The sequence below is a fragment of the Plasmodium berghei genome (assembly GCF_900002375.2).
Source record: "Plasmodium berghei ANKA genome assembly, chromosome: 1".
Classification (NCBI taxonomy): domain Eukaryota; phylum Apicomplexa; class Aconoidasida; order Haemosporida; family Plasmodiidae; genus Plasmodium; species Plasmodium berghei.
The window spans coordinates 11-21,041 of record NC_036159.2 but is presented as its reverse complement, the minus strand read 5'-3'; the positions used below and the strand labels follow the sequence as shown (position 1 = coordinate 21,041).

Below are 21,031 nucleotides of genomic sequence, written 5' to 3'. Positions count from 1 at the left end.
ATGAATATTAATAAAAATATTGTTATAAAAGTATTATAGAAAATAAAAAATAAAACTAATATTAATCTAGAGTTTCAAATTATATAGATTCAATACATGGAAAAACAACTATTATAGAAAGAATGAATTAATTGGGTGCTAATAAAAAAATATATTTATAATAAGTAAATTCTATGAGATAAAAATGAACAGAATAAAACAGGTATCATCAAATGGATAAATTAACTCTAAACCTTTATCTGGACAAAACTTGGTATATGAATTTCATCATAACAAAATATAATACGCAAATTGTAAATGATGAAATATATATATATAATATAATAACTGTTTTTTAACTAAAAAACATCTCTATGTATTTTTGTTTGATGATTTAAATAATGAAATGCTTTTTTCATGCTTTTTTTAAAAAATAAATTGTCTAATATTATTTACAATATGTTTTAATTGTTCCAAACGTGCTAATCCGTTACTTATGTTTGTTTTTCATTATTTTTTATGTGATATTTATTTCATGGTTAATAATTGTTTAAATAAACAATATATATTTGAGTACTTTGCATGCATGGAAAATTTACTCTTATATATTTTTTATACTTTCTAATATTTATATATTATATTTATAATAATATGGAATGGGTATTCTATATGATATCCCCCAATAATATGATATTTATTTTTTATTTTTTTGTCTAATATCGTTGGGCATAAAATATTTTTACTAACAATAATATTTAAGGAATGAACTATAGATAAATAATAAAATTGTTTTATTTATAACTAAAAATAAATTATTTTAACGATCAATAATTTAAGTTATAGCAATGTTAGAATCGTTCTTAAAAATAATTAAAATCAAAACTATTAAATATTTTTATAAGCAGCAAAAGCAATGACGTGAAGCATATAAGTTCGATTTAAATCGTATCAAATACAAATACAGTTTATTCAATTTTTATAATTATATGAACAAAATTATTATTTCTTAAAAAATGCAATTTTCACACACACACATATACACGTTTATAAAAAATTTAAATCTTTCAATCACGTTCTCGTAGCATTTTATCACCTTACAAAAATGGAACAAATATAAATAAATGTGTTGGAATATTATGGAAATACAATAAAATAAATACTATGTATTAAACTATATTAAAAACGGCACTAATTTCCTATTATTATGAAAAAATTATATCTATGTAATAGAAATATATGAATATGATTTATATATATATTTTATTTGATAGTCCTTTCTCTTTATTTTTAAAGTCCTATTATTATGAAAAAATTATATCTATGTAATAGAAATATATGAATATGATTTATATATATACTTCAGTTTGAAGCTGTAGTAGGGAATATATTTTTTAACATTTTAAATAAATATTATGGCTTTTTATTCTTATTATCTATTTTTTTTTGTATTAATTGGTTAATATAAGAATTCGGATTTGAAATGCTTTGCAGAACCCAATCTCTAAAAAAGAATAACGAATTTAAAATAATTAGTGTGCAAATACCAAGGGTGTAAGCTTTATGTATTTTCGATAAATGAGTGGCCTCGAGTTTTCTCTTTTCTTCTTCTTTAACTGAATTTATATATTTTTTATTAGCTTTATAATTTTTATAAAATTCTTTATTATATTCTTTAAGGATATCAATTAAGAAAAATATGAAGGTTTAAAAAAAATATATAGTTCATGTATTTATCGATATAGAAAGACATATTAAAAACAATTTAAATATTCTTATATAATAAAGCAAGAGTAATGCGAAAACGGTGAAGTAATATTATGATAAGCATTTACATCGTATACAAATTTTTGTATTTACACAATTTTGGACAATTTGTATATAAGCATAAATAGACACATTTATATAAATATTTAATATTAAAAGTACCTATATCATCCTCATCCTCATCCTCATCAGGTCTTTCCACGTGTTTATCATCTTTATTGTAGTTTTTTTTATTTTTCTTTTTGATCACATTTATTCCATGTCTATCATTTTTTTCATTGTTCTTATTTCCCTGAACAGTAGCACAATAAACTATTATTAAATATATGAAAACAAACAAGCTGTATAATTTTGTATTCATTTTAAATATTTTAATGATTAAAAAGGTTAATTAAAGTATTTTAAATATTAAATATATTTTCAAACTTAAAACCACGGTAGTGTTCTTTTAAAAATTTTATTTATTACCATATATATATGATAAATGTATATAAGCATATGGTAAAATAATAAAAATAAAACTGGAAATATTTACATAGAATATGTTTTGATACAATTTATTATAAAAAATATTTTTTATTTTTGAATTATAAAAATTAAATATAACTATTTAATGACAAATATATGAATTATTAATACATTGCTAATTAATTTGTATATTTTGGCTAATGGTCAAAATCATAAAAATGTTGCAAAACCATTATAATTTAGATTATGTTTTCCATAATAACTTATTATATACACAATTTCATGGTGAAAGGGTAAATATTTTAGATAATCAATGCATGTAAGATTTGCATGCACATAAATCCTCTTATATAAGAGTGTTACTATTGTATGGATACTAGTCATATAATCTATATAACATTTCCATTATATACACACTTATTATTTATTATTATTGTTGTTGTTTGGTGCTTTTATTTTTGTTTTATAATAGGTAAAATGATTTGAATTTATTTATAAATTATTGGCTCAATTTTAGTGGTTTAGATTCGTGATTTTGTTTTAATTTATTTTTTATTGATGATAATATTCATTGGGTTTTGCAAATTTATTAAACATAAATAAGCAATATGTTATTAAAATAAAAACACATAATTATCATAACAATGATTTTTAACCTCTATATGGGATCTAAGATGTGGTCCACAAAAGGGGAATAGACATTAATATGAAAGATGTTGCATAAATTATAATGCATGTTTTGTAGTGTTCACATCGATTAAATATGATTAAAGTTAATATTGATGCTTGATTTTTTAATATTAAATGTTGCTCATATATGTCATTATTTGATATTTTCATGTTAATATTCTGCTAATTACATATAACTCAGAATATGTTATATTATAAATGTTTATTTATTTAAAAGTGATGATTATTATATTTGGATTATATTATATATACCACAACATACATTTATTTAGTTTATTTGGTTAACACCGTTATTTTTTTTTAATATATCTTGATGTGTGGTATATCACATCTATCGATTTATTTTTATGAATAAAATGGTTACCTTTCATTTCCTATTTCGTAATTTACAAAAAAAATTTAAATACATCAGGGTTTATCATACACAAAAGTAAATATTTTATTTTGTTGTAGCTATGCTTATTTTTGATTTTGCATCTTTCTTATGCATCTTTCTTATGCATAATGAATTACTGAAAATTATAGATCAGTATCTTTATCGAGGTTTGCATTTGTGCACATATGTTGTGTGCAATTTTTGAGAATGCCCTTAAATCAAAAGGTGATAAACTTTGAACAAAATGAATAATATATGTTTATTGCTTTTTTAGCATACTATATATGTTAGTGTTATGTTATAGTTTAAATGATATATATAATATAAAGTTTTAAGAGAAAAAATTAAAGTTTTTTTTATAATGGTAGTTAAAAATATATAAATAAAATTTAAGGTAAAAAGTGTTGTAAAAGTTGTTATATAAATAAAATAAAATTTAAGGTAAAGTGTTGTAAAAGTTGTTATATAAATAAAATAAAATTTAAGGTAAAAAGTGTTGTAAAAGTTGTTATATAAATAAAATAAAATTTAAGGTAAAAAGTGTTGTAAAAGTTGTTATATAAATAAAATATAATTAAGTTGCATAAAATGCTAAAAAATGTATGCATATATACATATTTGTGTCAATTTGTTTGAAATTGCCAAAAAACATTATGTGATAATTAAATATTGTATGACTTATTTTGGATTATGCCATTTTTTCTTTTAGGAAGCGTTGTCTAAATTTAATGATACTAGATTGAAGACAATATTATTACATTGATATATGTATCAGTGCCAATGGATATTCTTCAATTGGGAAGTTATTATAACTGTTAAGTGCCTTAATATTTTTTGTCAGTTATTATTCCACATTCTATGGTATTGTTTCTAAAGTAGAGTTATTTATATGGCCAACGATATTGATTCGAGACATGTGCAATTAGGATTTTTTTTATTATTTTAACATGTATATTTTTATTATTATTTTTTTTTTTTTTTTTCATTATATGTAATATATTTTTCCCCTAATTGGCACGGCTCTCATCATCATATAGAAAGCGCGTTTGAATATTTATACGTATCTTGTTTATGCGCCTTTGTTTCATATATTTTGCCAAATACTTTGTATATATCTTTTTATGTGTTTATATTTCATTTGCCCAACCTCGTACCCGCATTATTTTTTGCCTAACATAGTACCCATATTCCTTTTTTTATCTTATCTGTTATATTCAACCATTTTCTTCTGTTTTAACTGTTATATACTCAACTATTTTTTCTGGATTATCTGTTATATACTCAATAATTTTCTTCTGTTTTAACTGTTATATACTCAACTATTTTTTCTGGATTATCTTCTATTTCCTCAACTATTTTTTCTGACTTATCTGTTATATACTCAATAATTTTCTTCTGTTTTAACTGTTATATACTCAACTATTTTTTCTGGATTATCTTCTATTTCCTCAACTATTTTTTCTGACTTATCTGTTATATACTCAATAATTTTCTTCTGTTTTAACTGTTATATACTCAACTATTTTTTCTGGATTATCTTCTATTTCCTCAACTATTTTTTCTGACTTATCTGTTATATACTCAATAATTTGCTTCTGTTTTAACTGTTATATACTCAACTATTTTTTCTGGATTATCTTCTATTTCCTCAACTATTTTTTCTGACTTACCTGTTATTTCCTCAATGAATTTCTTCTTCCTTAACTGTTATTTCCTCAACTACATTTTCTGACTTACCTGTTATTTCCTCAACTATTTTTTCTGACTTATCTGTTATATACTCAATAATTTTCTTTTGTTTTAACTGTTATATACTCAACTATTTTTTCTGACTTATCTGTTATATACTCAATGAATTTCTTCTGCCTTAACTGTTATTTCCTCAACTACATTTTCTGACTTACCTGTTATTTCTTCAACTATTTTTTCTGGCTTACCCGTTATTTCCTCAACTACATTTTCTGGCTTACCTGTTATTTCATCAATAATTTTCTTCTGACTTATATGCTCTATCTTCAACTATTTTTTCTGCTTTACATGTTCTTTCTTTTTTATCACATCTTTTTTTTTGTGAAGATATTGGTATTTTTTTGTGGAGTTATTTTTTATGCTATTTTTTTTCATTAGTTCTTTTTTTTTGGCTGTCTATCAGAATTTTTAACTCTGCTACAAGAAACTTATCTTTAATATATTTTGAGTTATTTGCTTTATCGATAAAAATGAAATGTATTAGATCATTTAGTATGGTATTTTGTTTGATTTACACTAATTTTTCCACACTCTTATATTAATAAGTAGGTATACATTGCTTTTTTGTGCAACTTGGGTTGGTATTGATTAAACGAGTACCCATTGTACTCACCTCAGTATTGCACTTGCTATCCAAAAAAGAAAGTTTCTCCATATAAGAATAGTGATCCAAGTGATAGGTTGTTTGTAATCTATTGCTCCAGCAATATTTCTACATTTCTTAGAAATTATTATATCATCAGATGGGATACGCTGTTCATAATATCTTTTAGGATATTTGTAATTATATAGATTTATAGAAGCATTCGAAATACTAGCTAGCTTAGACATATTCAAGTGTAATGCACAAATTAAATGTAATACACAAATCCAATGCAATACACAAATTAAATGTAATACACAAATTAAATGTAATACACAAATTAAATGTAATACACAAATTAAATGTAATACGCAGATTAAATGTAATACACAAATTCAATGTAATACACAAATTCAATGTAATACGCAGATTCAATGTAATACACAAATCCAATGTAATACACAATTCTAATGTAATACACAATTCTAATGTAATACACAATTCTAATGTAATACACAATTCTAATGTAATACACAAATCCAATGTAATACACAAATCCAATGTAATACGCAGATTCAATGTAATACACATTTATTTTATTTTGTAGATTTTGAAATGCATTATCAATAGATGAACATATATTAAAAGTTTTAGCTAGCTTGATTAGTGATGAATTATTAACAAATGTAATAAACAGGTGTAAATGCAATATACGATATTAATAAATCAGATGTTAGTTTAAATGCAATATAAATTTGTTATAATTACAAATATCGTTAAAATTATATTATTTCGCAGAACTCCCTTCTTCTGTATATAATAATTTTTAGAAACATGACAATATTGCTCACCAATAGATGTTAAAACAACTTCAACTTGGCATCGTTCTTCTTTATATGGATCCCTTTGCTGTTTTCGGATGCGTTACATACGTCATTAGTGAAATGAGTAATCATTGTAATCAATACTTTCCCCTTGCTCCACTCCTTAGCAACAATACTTTTCTTACAAATCAAAGATTGCTTAATATCAGTGAACTTTTTAAAATATCATACCTTTCTCAAGGCATTCTTTTCTAAATATAATTAAAATGACTTAGATATTGCATTATATTATTTAATATATGATCTAATGCATTTTTTCCAGATTCCTTATCTGATTCCTTATTTTTTATTGAAAATTACAAAGTTAAATAATTCTCGATTTTCCGATTTAGCATTTGTATTATTCTCCATAATTTTTTGTACCATATCTATAGTTCATAGTGATAGGTATTAATACTTTTTTTCATTTTCGAACCCTTATGGTAGTATTTTATTTCCAAGGACTTTTATGCAATGTATTTTTGTTTTCGGACTTTTTTTTTGTTGGTGTAGAGGCTGTTTTTGTTGGTATGTATGTAGTTTCTGTTTGTGTAGAGACTGTTCTTGTTTGTTTAGAGGCTGTTTTTTTTGGTATAGAGGTAGTTTCTGTTTGTGTTGTAATATTTTTTGTTTGTGCTGGAGTATTTTTTGGTGTTGTAGTATTTTCTGTTTGTGATGGAGTGTTTTTTGGTGTTGTAGTATTTTCTGTTTGTGATGGAGTGTTTTTTGGTGTTGTAGTATTTTCTGTTTGTGATGGAGTGTTTTTTGTTTGTGTTGGAGTATTTTTTGGTGCTGGAGTGTTTTTTGTTTGTACTGGAGTATTTTTTGGTGTTGTAGTATTTTCTGTTTGTGATGGAGTGTTTTTTGGTGTTGTAGTATTTTCTGTTTGTGATGGAATATTTTCTGTTTTTGTTGTAGTATTTTTTGGCGTTGTTGGAGTATTTTTTGGTGTTGTAATATTTTTTGGTGCTGGAGTGTTTTTTGTTTTTGTTGGAGTGTTTTTTGTTTGTGTTGTAGTATTTTTTGGCGTTGTTGGAGTATTTTTTGGTGTTGTTGGAGTGTTTTTTGTTTGTGTTGTAGTATTTTTTGGCGTTGTTGGAGTATTTTTTGGTGTCTGAATATTTTTTGTTGGTGTTGTTGGAATATTTTTTTCTGGTATATAGTTATTTTTTTCTAGAATTTGGGTACTTGTTGACATGTTGATACTTTTTTCTAGATTTTGGGTATTTGTAGTTGGGATGTTGATATTTCGAGATTCTATAATTTCTTGTATAATATTTAATATATCATCATTTTCTAAATTCATTGTGTTATTTGATATATTTTCACATGTTTCTTCCTTTTCTTTATCCCACATCCAAAATTTTTTAGCACTTTCATAATCCATTTTCCAAAAATTTAAATTATCGTTTTTATCCCAATTCCAAAATTCTTTGGTTTTTTCATTATCCCAATCCCAATATTCTGTAAGTACCTTACAATTATACTCTTTGACTTTAGGAGTTTCTACTATGGGTCTTTTTGTCAAATTTCGATTCATGCTTTCTCTTTCTTTTTTTTTTTGAAATTCATATGATCGTCTTTCTAGATGTCTTTGTGTGCGTTCCGATATTAAGCAGGAAGTATGCTTTTCTAATATATCGTTATGGTATGGCTGGCCATTACTAAATGGATTTGATCGACCCTCGACAAACCTATTTTCCCAATCTCGTTTGGTACCAGCATATTTAAGATATCTCTCATACATTTTATCTACTGATGACTGTGCTGCGGCAGACGAATCAGTAGCACCACCTTCGCTATAATGACTATTTTCGTTAGAATCGCTTATATTAGGGGATTTTTCTGGCGACTTTGTGGTTGTCATGTCATTTTTGGCATATATATTTTTATTATCAGATAAAGAATGGTGGCTTTGAGATGGTGCAAATGAGTCACTCTTATTTACATTTCTTTTCAGTATTTTCTTTGTATATTTTTTTGGGGGCTTAGGTTTCTCACTAAGTGCCCGTTTTCTTGAATTTAAAGGACTCAAATTATTATTGTTAAATACAATAGGTTCTTCTTTTTCTTTCTTTATTAAAATTTCATCAGTACTATTTTTAATTTCTTGTGTTTTCTTAAGGGCTTCAGCTTTGTCTAACATTAAATAATGATTAAGAATTTGACGTTTGTTCTCTGCAAGTATTTCATCAACATTTTTAAATTCTGTTGTCGCTGGAGCTTCACCATTCGAATCAATGCCTATATTTTTGTATAATTCATTAGTGGGATCGATTTTTTTCTCTTCATGCTCTTCACTAATGGCTTTTGCTTCTCTAAGTTTATGTACTACATTAATGAGATCCATTCCGATATCTTTATACAACCCTTGCTTTAAATACATGTCTCTTTTTTGTAACGATTTACTAAGGCTTTCTGTTTCTCTACTTTGGAAATTTTCGTTATTATTTTTATTTATTTCTATATTTTGATGGGTCATATGAATAGGAGTACATATTCCTCTATTTTGGCACATATCATTAACCGAATTCATGTATATATTTGTGGAATTATTATTAGTTACAGTATTTAAATCCATAATATTATTATTCACATTATCGAATTTTGATGGATTAAATTTTATTTCTTTTTTAATTGGAACATTTGGGTTACCCTGTCTTTCTATTACATGATTAATATTTCTATTTTGTCCATAAGAAATAAGCATATTATTGTTTTCATTAATTAAATTAGGAAAATCGATATAATTTTTTTTGGGGGGTAAGTTAGGTATTATTGTCACTTCGCTTTGAAATCGAACCCTTTTTTTATTACTTTCTTTTGGTACATTATCGTAATCCTTATTTTGACCATAAGTCATAAGCTTGCAGTTTTTTTTAATTATAGAACCATATAATTTAGCACGTTGTGTGTCTTTAAGTAAATTTTGTCTGTTTTCTTCTTCATATTGAGCAACTTGATCATCATTTTTTTCTACTGCATTATTAATGCTCATATAATTATTGGAGTATTTAAATTTCTTATTACTTCTTGGTGATGATTCATCAAATATAACATGTTTACTTCTTTTACGTGAATCATTTTTTACTTCTTTAATAATTGGTCTATCTGTTTTTTCTACTGTATTATTATTAACTTTCTTTGTATTTAAATTATCTTTTGTAGTTTCAAATGAATTCTTAAGTTTTACAGGGGTATATAGATCATTATTCTCAGTATTGGGTAATCCAAATAGTTCACTAGCAATAATAGGTTCATCTGGGTTAAAAAAGCTTGATGGAAAAAAGGCGCTAGTAAATTTGTTATTTGTTGGCTCTATAGCTGAATTTTCTTCGATTTCATCTTTCTTATTAATATCAAAAGACCCCAAAAATAAATTTGAGTAATCTGGTTCTTCTTCTGAACCTTCGTCGTTTGTTTTAAATGGATTTTCAAAATTTTCCTCGTTATAAAATGTTGATGGTAATGTTCCGTCATAATATTCAAGTAATTTGCGGTGTTCTTCTTGTGTTAAATTATTCACATGATCTTTCTTTGTATTAGAATAATGTATTTCTTTAATTTTATCGTTCTTACTCATTTTTATAGGTGTCTCTGCCTCTGGTTGTTCATCATCGATTTTTTTTGTATTACTATCTTTTTTTAATTTATAGCTTTCATAAAATAATTTTCCATCACTATAATGGTATCCTAAGTCAGATTTTTCATTGTAATAATTTTCATTATAATGCTCATTTTTTACATAGTTTTCATCCTCACTAATAATTTCATTTTCACTAAAAATTTCATTTTCACTAATAATTTCATTTTCACTAATAATTTCATTTTCACTAACAATTTCATCCTCACTAACAATTTCATCCTCACTAATAATTTCATTTTCACTAACAATTTCATCCTCACTAATAATTTCATTCTCACTAACAATTTCATTCTCACTAACAATTTCATCCTCACTAATAATTTCATCCTCACTAATAATTTCATTCTCACTAATAATTTCATTCTCTAACTGCTCGCAATAAAATTTTTCTTTTTGATATGTTTCCAAAGAGATGTTTTTTCCTGACACCGCACTACTTCCTAATGATGTTGTTTGATTAGATAACTTAAATGAGTTACATACATCTTTTCCATTCTCAACATTCTCATATGATGTTATAGATGCTTCAGAATTACTATTAATATTGTTTTTCATAGCCTTATAGTTTTTTAAAGTTTCATCCTTATTATAAATTTCCTTATCAATTTGAGGATTTCTAGAAACAAATGTCTTTTTGGTAAACTGGTGATTTTTTGAACCAATTAATTCATTTGGGGCATACTTATTTTTATAGGATTTCTTTTCCTTCAGTTCTTTTAAATTTTCAACCTGAGTAAACTTATCATTATTATTATTATTATCACTATTATAACAACTTGAAGACGATTTCTTTTTTAATATAGTTTTCCCTCTTTTAAAACAACGTGATGAACTACCAGAACTTTTATATGAGCAATTTGATTCATTATCAACATCACCTTCTTCAGGAAGCTTAACCAAATTTGAAACAGTTTTCTTCAACTTTCTTTTTTTTTCTAATTTCACGCATTCCTTGCTATCTACTGTGTAATTTTCTGAATTAAATGATTGATCAGATAACTTTTTTAAAAGAATTTTTTGTTCTATTTCATCTAAAGCGGTGTTGAGTTGTGATTGTTCTTTCTTAACATTTGTGATATTCGATGGTTTTCTATTCATCAAATCTATGATTTCAGAAACATTGAGGTCAGTAAAAATTGTGTACATGTGTTTCTTTTTTGATATGTCATTAGATTCTATGTTTGCACAGCTTTGATTTTCATTAAATTGATTTTCGCATTTAACCAATGGATAATTATTGCCTTTTTGTTCTACTTTATTTTCTAAATCACATATAATATTTTTGTCCGATATAATATAAGTATCCCCTAATTTCTTATCGTGTGAAAGTACAATATTTTTCATATTTGATAAATCATAAGAATCCAAATCTTTTTCATTGTTAATATACAAACCATCTAAGGACTCATTTTTTGGTAATTTAGTGATATCATTATTTTTAATATTCTCGGCAATATCAAATTTTCGAACTGGTGCCGTCGGTGTAATCCGTTTAATTGTACTATATTTTTCTTCTGTTTCCTCTTTGATCAATTCGTTCATTTTGGAATTTGGGTCTGTGTCACAAATAGAATTGCACATAATATCATTTGTCCTTTCATTAATTCCTTCAACAATTTTATTGGCATTTTCCCCTAATACAAGATATCGTTGTACAAGACTTTTACACACGGAACATTTTTCATAATTATGCTTCTTATGCTTTCTTGAGCACCTTTTAATTCGATTACGTGAATGATAATATTCTTTCAATATACGAGATTCTCCACATTCAACACTTTGACGAAGTTTATCATATTTCTTTCCTTTGTTTCTATAGTATTTTTCCTTAGCAGCATAATACAGCGATCTTTCCTTAATACGATTTTCAACATGATTTTGTAAATTGTGAGAAATATTTGCAGCACCGTCCTTTGCATTCTTTCTATTTTTTAAGGATATATGTAGATTTGCCTTAACTTTTGGCCTAATAACACATGCATTTTTTGCAAGTGGTATATCATTGTTAATCATCGATGATGGTACCATTTAAACAAACAACAGCGTTAACTCAACCCCGCGAGGGCTTTCGTGTATTTTTTTAAATGGTTAATAAATAATTAAATATGTTTAATAAAAACATGATTATAATAAAATCTTATGAATAAATAGTTGCTAGACAATTGTTTTGTGAAGCGTAAATGTTGCAACACTATGTCAAAACATACAAATAGTTAAACTTATATATATATATATTATGAAATACACATGATAATATGCTATAAAAAAATTATGAGGGTATATAAAGTAAAAAAATAGGGGTATTATGCTATGCTTTATGAATAAAATTAATTTATATTTTACTTTACAAACAATATGATAACTAAAACAATTAAATTATTAGTAGTATAACAAAAGATTTATAATACAAATGGTATAGTAATGTAGAACGTAATAAGCAGTCAATGTATATGAAAAACCAAAGGGTTGTGCGTGTAATATATGTATTATGTACATAATATAATATAGAGTGGGGTAGCATATGAGAATACTTGAATTCCAGTCAAAAAATTTTGGTGAATTCAATCCATGCGTGAAGGTTTTTTTGAGAGTATTCAAAAAATTTAAACCAAATAAAAAAGTTAATGTAAAAAATTTGAGTGTAATATTATATAATAAAATATATATATAATATTTATTTGTTTTTATAAGTATGTTTTTTAATATTTTTTTGTGTAAATATTTTTATAAGTATTTTTTGGGGTGTTTGGTATAAATTAGTATTAATTAAGATAATCTTTAAGATATAAATAAATACTTTAAAATAAATATGTTTTTTTTAATTTTATATAAATTTTAATTTAAATAATTAAAAAAATAATTTAAATAACTAAAAAAATAAATTAAATATATTTTTGATATTGTTTTTTTAATATTATTTATGCATACAACAATTTGAGAATTATTTTTTGTGTTTAAGACTAGCTATTTTTCCAACTTAAAAAAAAAATTATGCATTTCTTTTATTTTTATTTAATTATGTTTTGTTATTTTGGTGAGGTTATTAATTTTTTTAGTGTCTTTATGGGGCCATTATTGTTTCCAATATGTATTCTCACATAAACACTGATATACTATGAGATATTTTGATTTATTCTTTTTAGATAGGATACACTTATAACATATGTATAATTATCATTTAATTATTTACATTTATTTATAGTATTATTTGAATGATTAACTTTAATATTATAAAAAAATTTTTATGAAAATTTCTTCTTATAGTGATATTTCGTACTTCACAAAAAACATATATATCCAAATATTGATATGTGCACAAAATTTCGTGCATACACAATTATATACCGAGTTATTGAATCTTTCAGCGTGCTTTATATTTCTACATGCAATATTAATTAAATACATGGACGCAAATTACGCAACCTCAGGCATGTGTACATAGAATACGAATTGCATACAAATTGATGATTGTATATGTATTCTCAACAAAATAAAGTATCCCTTTTACATGCCGACTTCTTAAATAAACACTTATACTTGAACTTTTATTGAAACTTGATAATATTTTATATTTTTTTATTATTTTCGAAGATATATATTTATTATATATTAAATAATTCTCTAAATTTACGTAGGTATTTTTACTTATATTATCACTTATGTATATATCATCATCTATATTTATATAAGGATTTTTATGTATATTAAAATTGGCATTTATATGGGCATTTGGATTTATATAAGGATTTTTATGTATATTAACATTGATATTATATGGGCATTCGGATTTATATAGGAGTTTTTACCTATATTAATATTGACACTTATACGGGCATCAGGATTTATATAGGAATTTTTACCTAAATTAACATTTATACTTATATGAACACTTATATTTATACAAAAATTTATATTTATATTTATGGTTTTACTAAATTTGCAATTTTATTTATATCAAGGTAAGCACATTTACATTTTTTTCACGTATACTTCCCTTTTCAAGGGGAATTATCGTCGGTATTCCCTTTAATAAACGATATATTCTAATTCATACTTGAATTTTCATTCATTCTTCGCATGTTCCAAATGTATTTATTTGATATAGAGAGAAAATTATTTATGATAATTGCTTCCTTAAAGCTTGTTTTTTTTTTTATAAATATATTAATGTATTGAGCATTTGTGAATTGTTATACATTTTATATTTATATTTCACAAAAATTAATAATTGGAAATAATATGGATTATCAATTTTATTAACTTGTGTAAACTTATGACTTATCACATTATATTTATCGAAGTATAAGATTGGAATAATATTTTTCTTCCTATATAATTTTTATTAAATAGAAAAACAGTTTTATTGTAAAATATATGGAATCTCTTCCTTTTACAGTTATTTTTTATTACGCAAGTGTAATTTCTTCGTATTTTTTTATATAATATTTTTCTTATTATTACTTCCCCTATGCAATTTATTACAATACGATTGGGTGTTTTAAAAGTATCTTGAAACAATGAGTTTCTTTCGATAATAAACCTTCAAAAATAGGATGGTTAATCATAATGTTAATTGTAATGACAATAATATTATTATTTTATAATCATTAAATAAGCTTTTATGATATTCTATCTTATCAAACGCTTCATTATAAAAGTGTTTCTTCGTCAAGTAACAAGTATTTTTAATTTATTTTAAAAACATTATGGCATATTGTGCTTGACTTTAAATGTGTGTACTTACATTTTTCCTTTTACTAAAGAATGAGAAAAACTGGATTGTTTTATTTTTCGTTTTTTTGTTATTTCTAATTATTTTCATTGTGAAGTATCTATATCTTCCAAAATGAAATTATTGCATATTTGTTGAGTGTCAATTTGTTTGAAACTCAAAATATAGGTGCAAACATAGATTTCCCATACTAGTTACATATATATGAAATAATGCATAACAAGATTATATTTTTACATACCAATTTTTAATATTATTTTGGGGATGACTCCCATTTTTATGTTTGTGAGTGTTTAAAATGTGTAATTCGTTTTTACATATCTTATAATTGATATATGCATTTTTTTATGAATGGGTATGTGTTGACAAATGTGATACACAAATATACACATATTTATAATATACACATATTAAAAAATATATTATACATAAGCACATCGACTATTTTTATCTTCCATTATATATTCATAAATTAGGAAGTGATACAAATAATTGTTGTTTATTTATAAAAAAATAAAGGAGGTATTATTAGATATATATGGGAATGAAAAACCTCTAATACATAAAAAACGATTATATTCATTGAGCCACATTGAGAGGTAGAATAAAAAAAATAAAACGCAAATCAAAAGTTCAATTTTGTATAACAAAAAAAACATATATGATTTTTCTGCATGCTTATTATTGCTTTTATATAAAATACAATATAAGCATTTTTAATTTGTGAAACTTCAGATTATATTTTCTTTAATTGATGAACATAAAAAAGAAGGAATTTTATTTGGTATAACAAAATTAATAGTAAATAAATGAATATATATCAAACGAAGTCAAATAAAAAATATATATATAAATTAAAAGTACTAGTATAATGAAATTTTAACATAATTTTGTTAATTTTTACTTATATTATTATTTTATTACCTAAACACTACACAAAAAATATGTATAAGTATCAATTATAAAATTAATCTTTTATTATGATTTTAATTATCTTTTTAAATTTTAAAATCTACATAAGTTCATATTTTATTTACTATAAATATGTAATGAAATAAATAAAAAGTATTTTTGAATAATAATAAAATATTGCCACATACAGAGTTTAGCAAGAGGATCAAAATAATATATGTATATTATGTACATATGCTTATTAAGACATGACAAATGTACATATAAAAAACAAATACAATTGCTTTAATTTGTATTTGATAAAAAAGAACATTTAACTTATTTAAAGGTATTATATATTTTTTATTTTTTAAAAGCGCCCTAAAATTATGTAGTATATTAAATAAATAGTAATATGTTACAACATATGTAAAATATTCATACATATGCTTACACATTATTTCAAATTTCTTACAAAGTAAAAATATTTTTGTATAAAATTATATACGGATTAGTATTGTGACATCATTTATTATTATAAAGAAATAATAAAATTTCAATAATTTAGTATATTAAGCATACATTATATACCATTAATATTGTCATATTCTTTTAAAACACGCGAAAGGCTACTATTATAAATAACTTCATATTATTGATCTTTAAAACTTTGATAATTACAAAAAATTTCTATTAAATAAATATTACATAGATAAGCCTAATATATTTAATACTGAAATAGCATTTTACAAAAAAAACAAAACCTTTAAAAAATTAATTTTTTCTTGGATGGATAAAATTTTTCTATATATTATATAGAATTTATATGGATGTGCATTTTTTTCGTAAAGTAGTTTTATTACACAAAGACTGCAAAACATGCAAAATAAATAGGTCATCCTTTTTTTCTTAACTGAAATGCTAAAGATATTATGAAAAGCTTCATTTAAATGGGATTAAATATTCACAATATATAATAGTTGTTTCTGCTAAGAAAACTGATATATTTATATTTTTTAATTTTGAACGTACACTTAAGTTTTTTTTTATGGGTATAGATATTTTTTCATTCATTTTTTTCATTAAATATGTGTACTTTTACAAAAATTTTGTAAAATCACCAGAAAGGATAAAACAAATTTTCTTTGATTACACTTGTCATATATTACATATATCATTATATATGATTAATATAATATAATAAGCTTTAATGCTGTTTTCCTTTTATATTATATAATTTTAAATATAATTATAATGACATTATTTTTATTTGGTATATACTTTTCGTTTAATACACTACTGCATATTGTTACCATTAACAAATAGATACCTTTCATATATGTGTAAGCATTTGTATGCATCCTTGCCTATATATATACAGTATCATGTTATTATCATTGGAACTTAAAGATATTAAAATAAATAAATTTAACTCTGAAATGCAATAAATTATATTGCATACAAAATTTTTAATTAAAAAACATTAACATGGACACAAAATGTAACATGCTTCTCCATATGCTATTTTTAATAAGGTTTGCTTTATATGTATATATTATAGGCATTTATCTAATGACAATAAAAAAAAATATTATAATTATACGAATTATTTGTTTTTTTATATATACTTTTAAGTTCCTTCTCATATTTGGAGTTCATTTTTTCATTGCCCATACTTAGGATAGTTTGTATCATTTTATTACTATAAGGAAATTATAAATGCCAAAACGTAATTTATGTAACTCACTGAAGGTATTGTTCAAAATATGTTTTTTATTTTATTATTAATGCACAAAAGCATGTTGCACATTTGGGCAATAAACTTAAAGGTTTACTCCTTTTCTCAGAAGGTGGTTTATATCTTTATTTAACTTTTTATAATTTTATCACATTTATTGGTCTTTGAATACTAACTAAATCTATGTACAATCGCATGCTTAATCACGAGATGAAGTTTAAAAGTCCAAATATGCAACAAAAAAAAGGGGCATAATCATTAATATGAAAGGGGCCGTATAACATTTTTTCATAAGTTATATATAATTGGGTAATATTGATTTAACATGGTTAAAGTAAAATAACTAAATTTCATATATTAATATAGATATTGGGTATATATGAAATTGTATTATGTAATATCATAATTGTTTATTATATAAAACTTGTTAATCAGGTATTATATTGAATTATGGATATCAAAACATAAAATATGTTTCTTTATTTGATGAAACATTTATTTAGTAAAGCTTATAATTTGTGTTAAAATTACTTTAATTTAAATTATATTATACCAACTGAACTATAACAATAACATTATATATGAGGCTGGGTACTAATTATAAGATGATTCAGTTGAAACCATAATAAATTATAAACCATTTAAATATAAATAACAACGATGATTTGTTAATGTTTTCAGTATATGTTTGTATCTATTCTTATATATGTATCTAATGTTTTATGATTTTAATTGATATTTAATAATTTGTTCGTATGTAAACAATAATAGAAAAATATAAGTTTATAAATTATTAAACCCGTATCACTAAATATATCAATGTATTATAGATTATATTAAAAGCCGATTTCTATAAGAAATTTCCCCAAAATATTTTTTATGGGTAAATTATTATATACATATATTTTTTTAAAAATAAAATTATATTTTTAGAGAAAAGTTAATATTTATTTGAAAAAAAAAAAATATTTATATCCATAAACGCTTTTAATGAATATAACGAAGCTTATTACAACGGTTACATAAATTAATTCTATAGAAAATGCAAAAAATTAATAAATGAAATAAATTTCATAGTTTTTTTATAGATATATTCATAAAATTTAGAACAAAAAACTAACAAATATTACAATTTTGGGAATAAATATCAAGTTATCAGCATTATTTCAAATATTTTTTATGGGTAAATTATTATATACATATATTTTTTTACAATTAAAAATGTTGTATTTTTAGAGAAAAGTTAATACTTATTTGAAAAAAATATTTATATCCATAAATACTTTTAATGAATATAACGAAGCTTATTAAAGCGGTTACATAAATTAATTCTATAGAATATGGGAAAAATTAATAAATGGAATAAATTTCATAGTTTTTTATAGATATATCATTTATTCATAAAGTTTAGAACAAAAAACTAATAAATATTACTATTTTGGGAATAAATATCAAGTTATCAACATCATTTCAAACTACATATATTATTTCTTTTATTTAACAAATAAAGTTAAAATGAGAATCAGCATTTTAAAATTTGTTTTTTTTTCAATTATTATTTGTTCTTTTGAATATGTCAAAAATGTAAGTTAAATATTATTTTATTTTATTATTAATAATATTTCATTGTAGTTTTCGTATTTATTTGTTTCACATTAACCTTATATTATTGTCTCATGTATTGACAAGGTACTTAAGTTAAAGAAGCAATTAAAATTAATTACATATATGTTAATAAATATTTCATTTCTTTTCAGGAACTATACTTTGTAAACGATAGAGGGATATACCTTGAAAGGGATGTAATAAACTTCAAAAATAATAAGATATTAGCAGATGTAGATAACCAATTTGATTTTAATGAATTTTATGAATCAACTTTGAGTCTCGCAAGCCAACTTGGTGATTGTATTGAAGGTAACAAAGAAATAGCATACCTCCAAAGTATTATAGACTCACATATAAAGAAGCATAAAGAAAATAATACATTACCCGATTTAAATAATGTAGATAAGAAAACTAAAAAGTTAATTGATCAACTTCGAAAAGAATTAGAAGAAATAAAAAAAGAGCTTAATAATAAAAGGAGTAGTGAAGTAGAAATACAACCGATAAAAGATAAAATAATAACAAAAAAAAATAAAAATAATTCTGTATCAGAACAAGAAGACTTTAAACAATTGGAAAATGAAGGAAATTTCTTGGAGATTAACGATGATAATTTTAAAGATGAATATAATGAAATTACATCAAGTAGTAATTATAAGAAATTAAAAATTAATCGAAAGTTAAAAAAAGAAAATAAAAAATTAGTTAAGAAGTTTATGGTGTTTATGGTATCTCATTTTGTCATATTAGGATCAGGAGGGGGGTACTTAATATTACTAGTTATACCGTGTATGATTTCCGTAATTAAGAACTGTTGGAAATCCCTTAAATTATCCTTTAAAAAATCAGAAATATAAAATAACCACTCTTTATTATTATGTTTTATTATACTTGTTTAAATGATTAAAAAAATATATTTAACATTTTATGGAATAAAAGTTACACTTTTTACATTTTATAGAATAATGAAATTTGATTTTATTGTTTGTTTTATTATTACATATATTTTAATTTAATATATAATTACGTCATATAATTAATTTATCTTTGTTTAGTATTTATCAAAAACCCATTTGTCCTTATTTCCATGCATATATATTATATAGTAATGGAATTTTAATTTACCCATTTTTAGTTAATATTTACAATTATTTTAAATAAAATAATTTAAACACACTTATTAATAAAATTATAAGCTATATTGAGAGTTTGGATTTAGGGTTCAGGGTTTAGGGTTTAGGGTTCAGGGTTCAGGGTTCAGGGTTTAGGGTTCAGGGTTTAGGGTTCAGGGTAGGGTTCAGGGTTCAGGGTTCAGGGTTAGGGTTCAGGGTTCAGGGTTCAGGGTTTAGGGTTCAGGGTTTAGGGTTCAGGGTTCAGGGTTTAGGGTTCAGGGTTTCAGGGTTCAGGGTTTAGGGTTCAGGGTTTAGGGTTCAGGGTTTAGGGTTCAGGGTTTAGGGTTCAGGGTTTAGGGTTCAGGGTTTAGGGTTCAGGGTTTAGGGTTCAGGGTTCAGGGTTTAGGGTTCAGGGTTTAGGGTTCAGGGTTTAGGGTTCAGGGTTCAGGGTTTAGGGTTCAGGGTTTAGGGTTCAGGGTTTAGGGTTCAGGGTTCAGGGTTTAGGGTTCAGGGTTCAGGGTTTAGGGTTCAGGGTTCAGGGTTTAGGGTTCAGGGTTAGGGTTCAGGGTTTAGGGTTCAGGGTTCAGGGTTCAGGGTTTAGGGTTAGGGTTCAGGGTTTAGGGTTCAGGGTTTCAGGGTTTAGGGTTCAGGGTTCAGGGTTTAGGGTTCAGGGTTTAGGGTTTAGGGTTCAGGGTTCAGGGTTTAGGGTTCAGGGTTTAGGGTTTAGGGTTCAGGGTTCAGGGTTTTAGGGTTTAGGGTTCAGGGTTTAGGGTTCAGGGTTCAGGGTTTAGGGTTCAGGGTTTAGGGTTTAGGGTTCAGGGTTTCAGGGGTT

The 21,031-nt window shown here is 24.2% G+C and overlaps 2 protein-coding genes across 2 annotated transcripts; one reads left to right on the top strand and one right to left on the bottom strand.

The window, feature by feature from the left end:
• Positions 1-6,923: 6,923 nt before the first annotated feature.
• PBANKA_0100041 (conserved rodent malaria protein, unknown function) lies at positions 6,924-12,146 on the bottom strand (the record flags this gene model as incomplete). Its single annotated transcript, XM_034564840.1, has 1 exon — positions 6,924-12,146. One exon carries the CDS (start codon positions 12,144-12,146, stop codon positions 6,924-6,926), a length of 5,223 nt encoding a protein of 1,740 aa, XP_034419600.1.
• Positions 12,147-18,994: 6,848 nt separating this feature from the next.
• Positions 18,995-19,944, top strand: PBANKA_0100021 (fam-b protein; the record flags this gene model as incomplete). The annotated part of the gene is made up of 2 exons (XM_034563729.1): positions 18,995-19,063; positions 19,237-19,944. The coding sequence occupies 2 exons, from the start codon at positions 18,995-18,997 to the stop codon at positions 19,942-19,944; spliced, it is 777 nt and encodes a 258-aa protein (XP_034419599.1).
• Between the last annotated feature and the right edge of the window lie 1,087 nt (positions 19,945-21,031).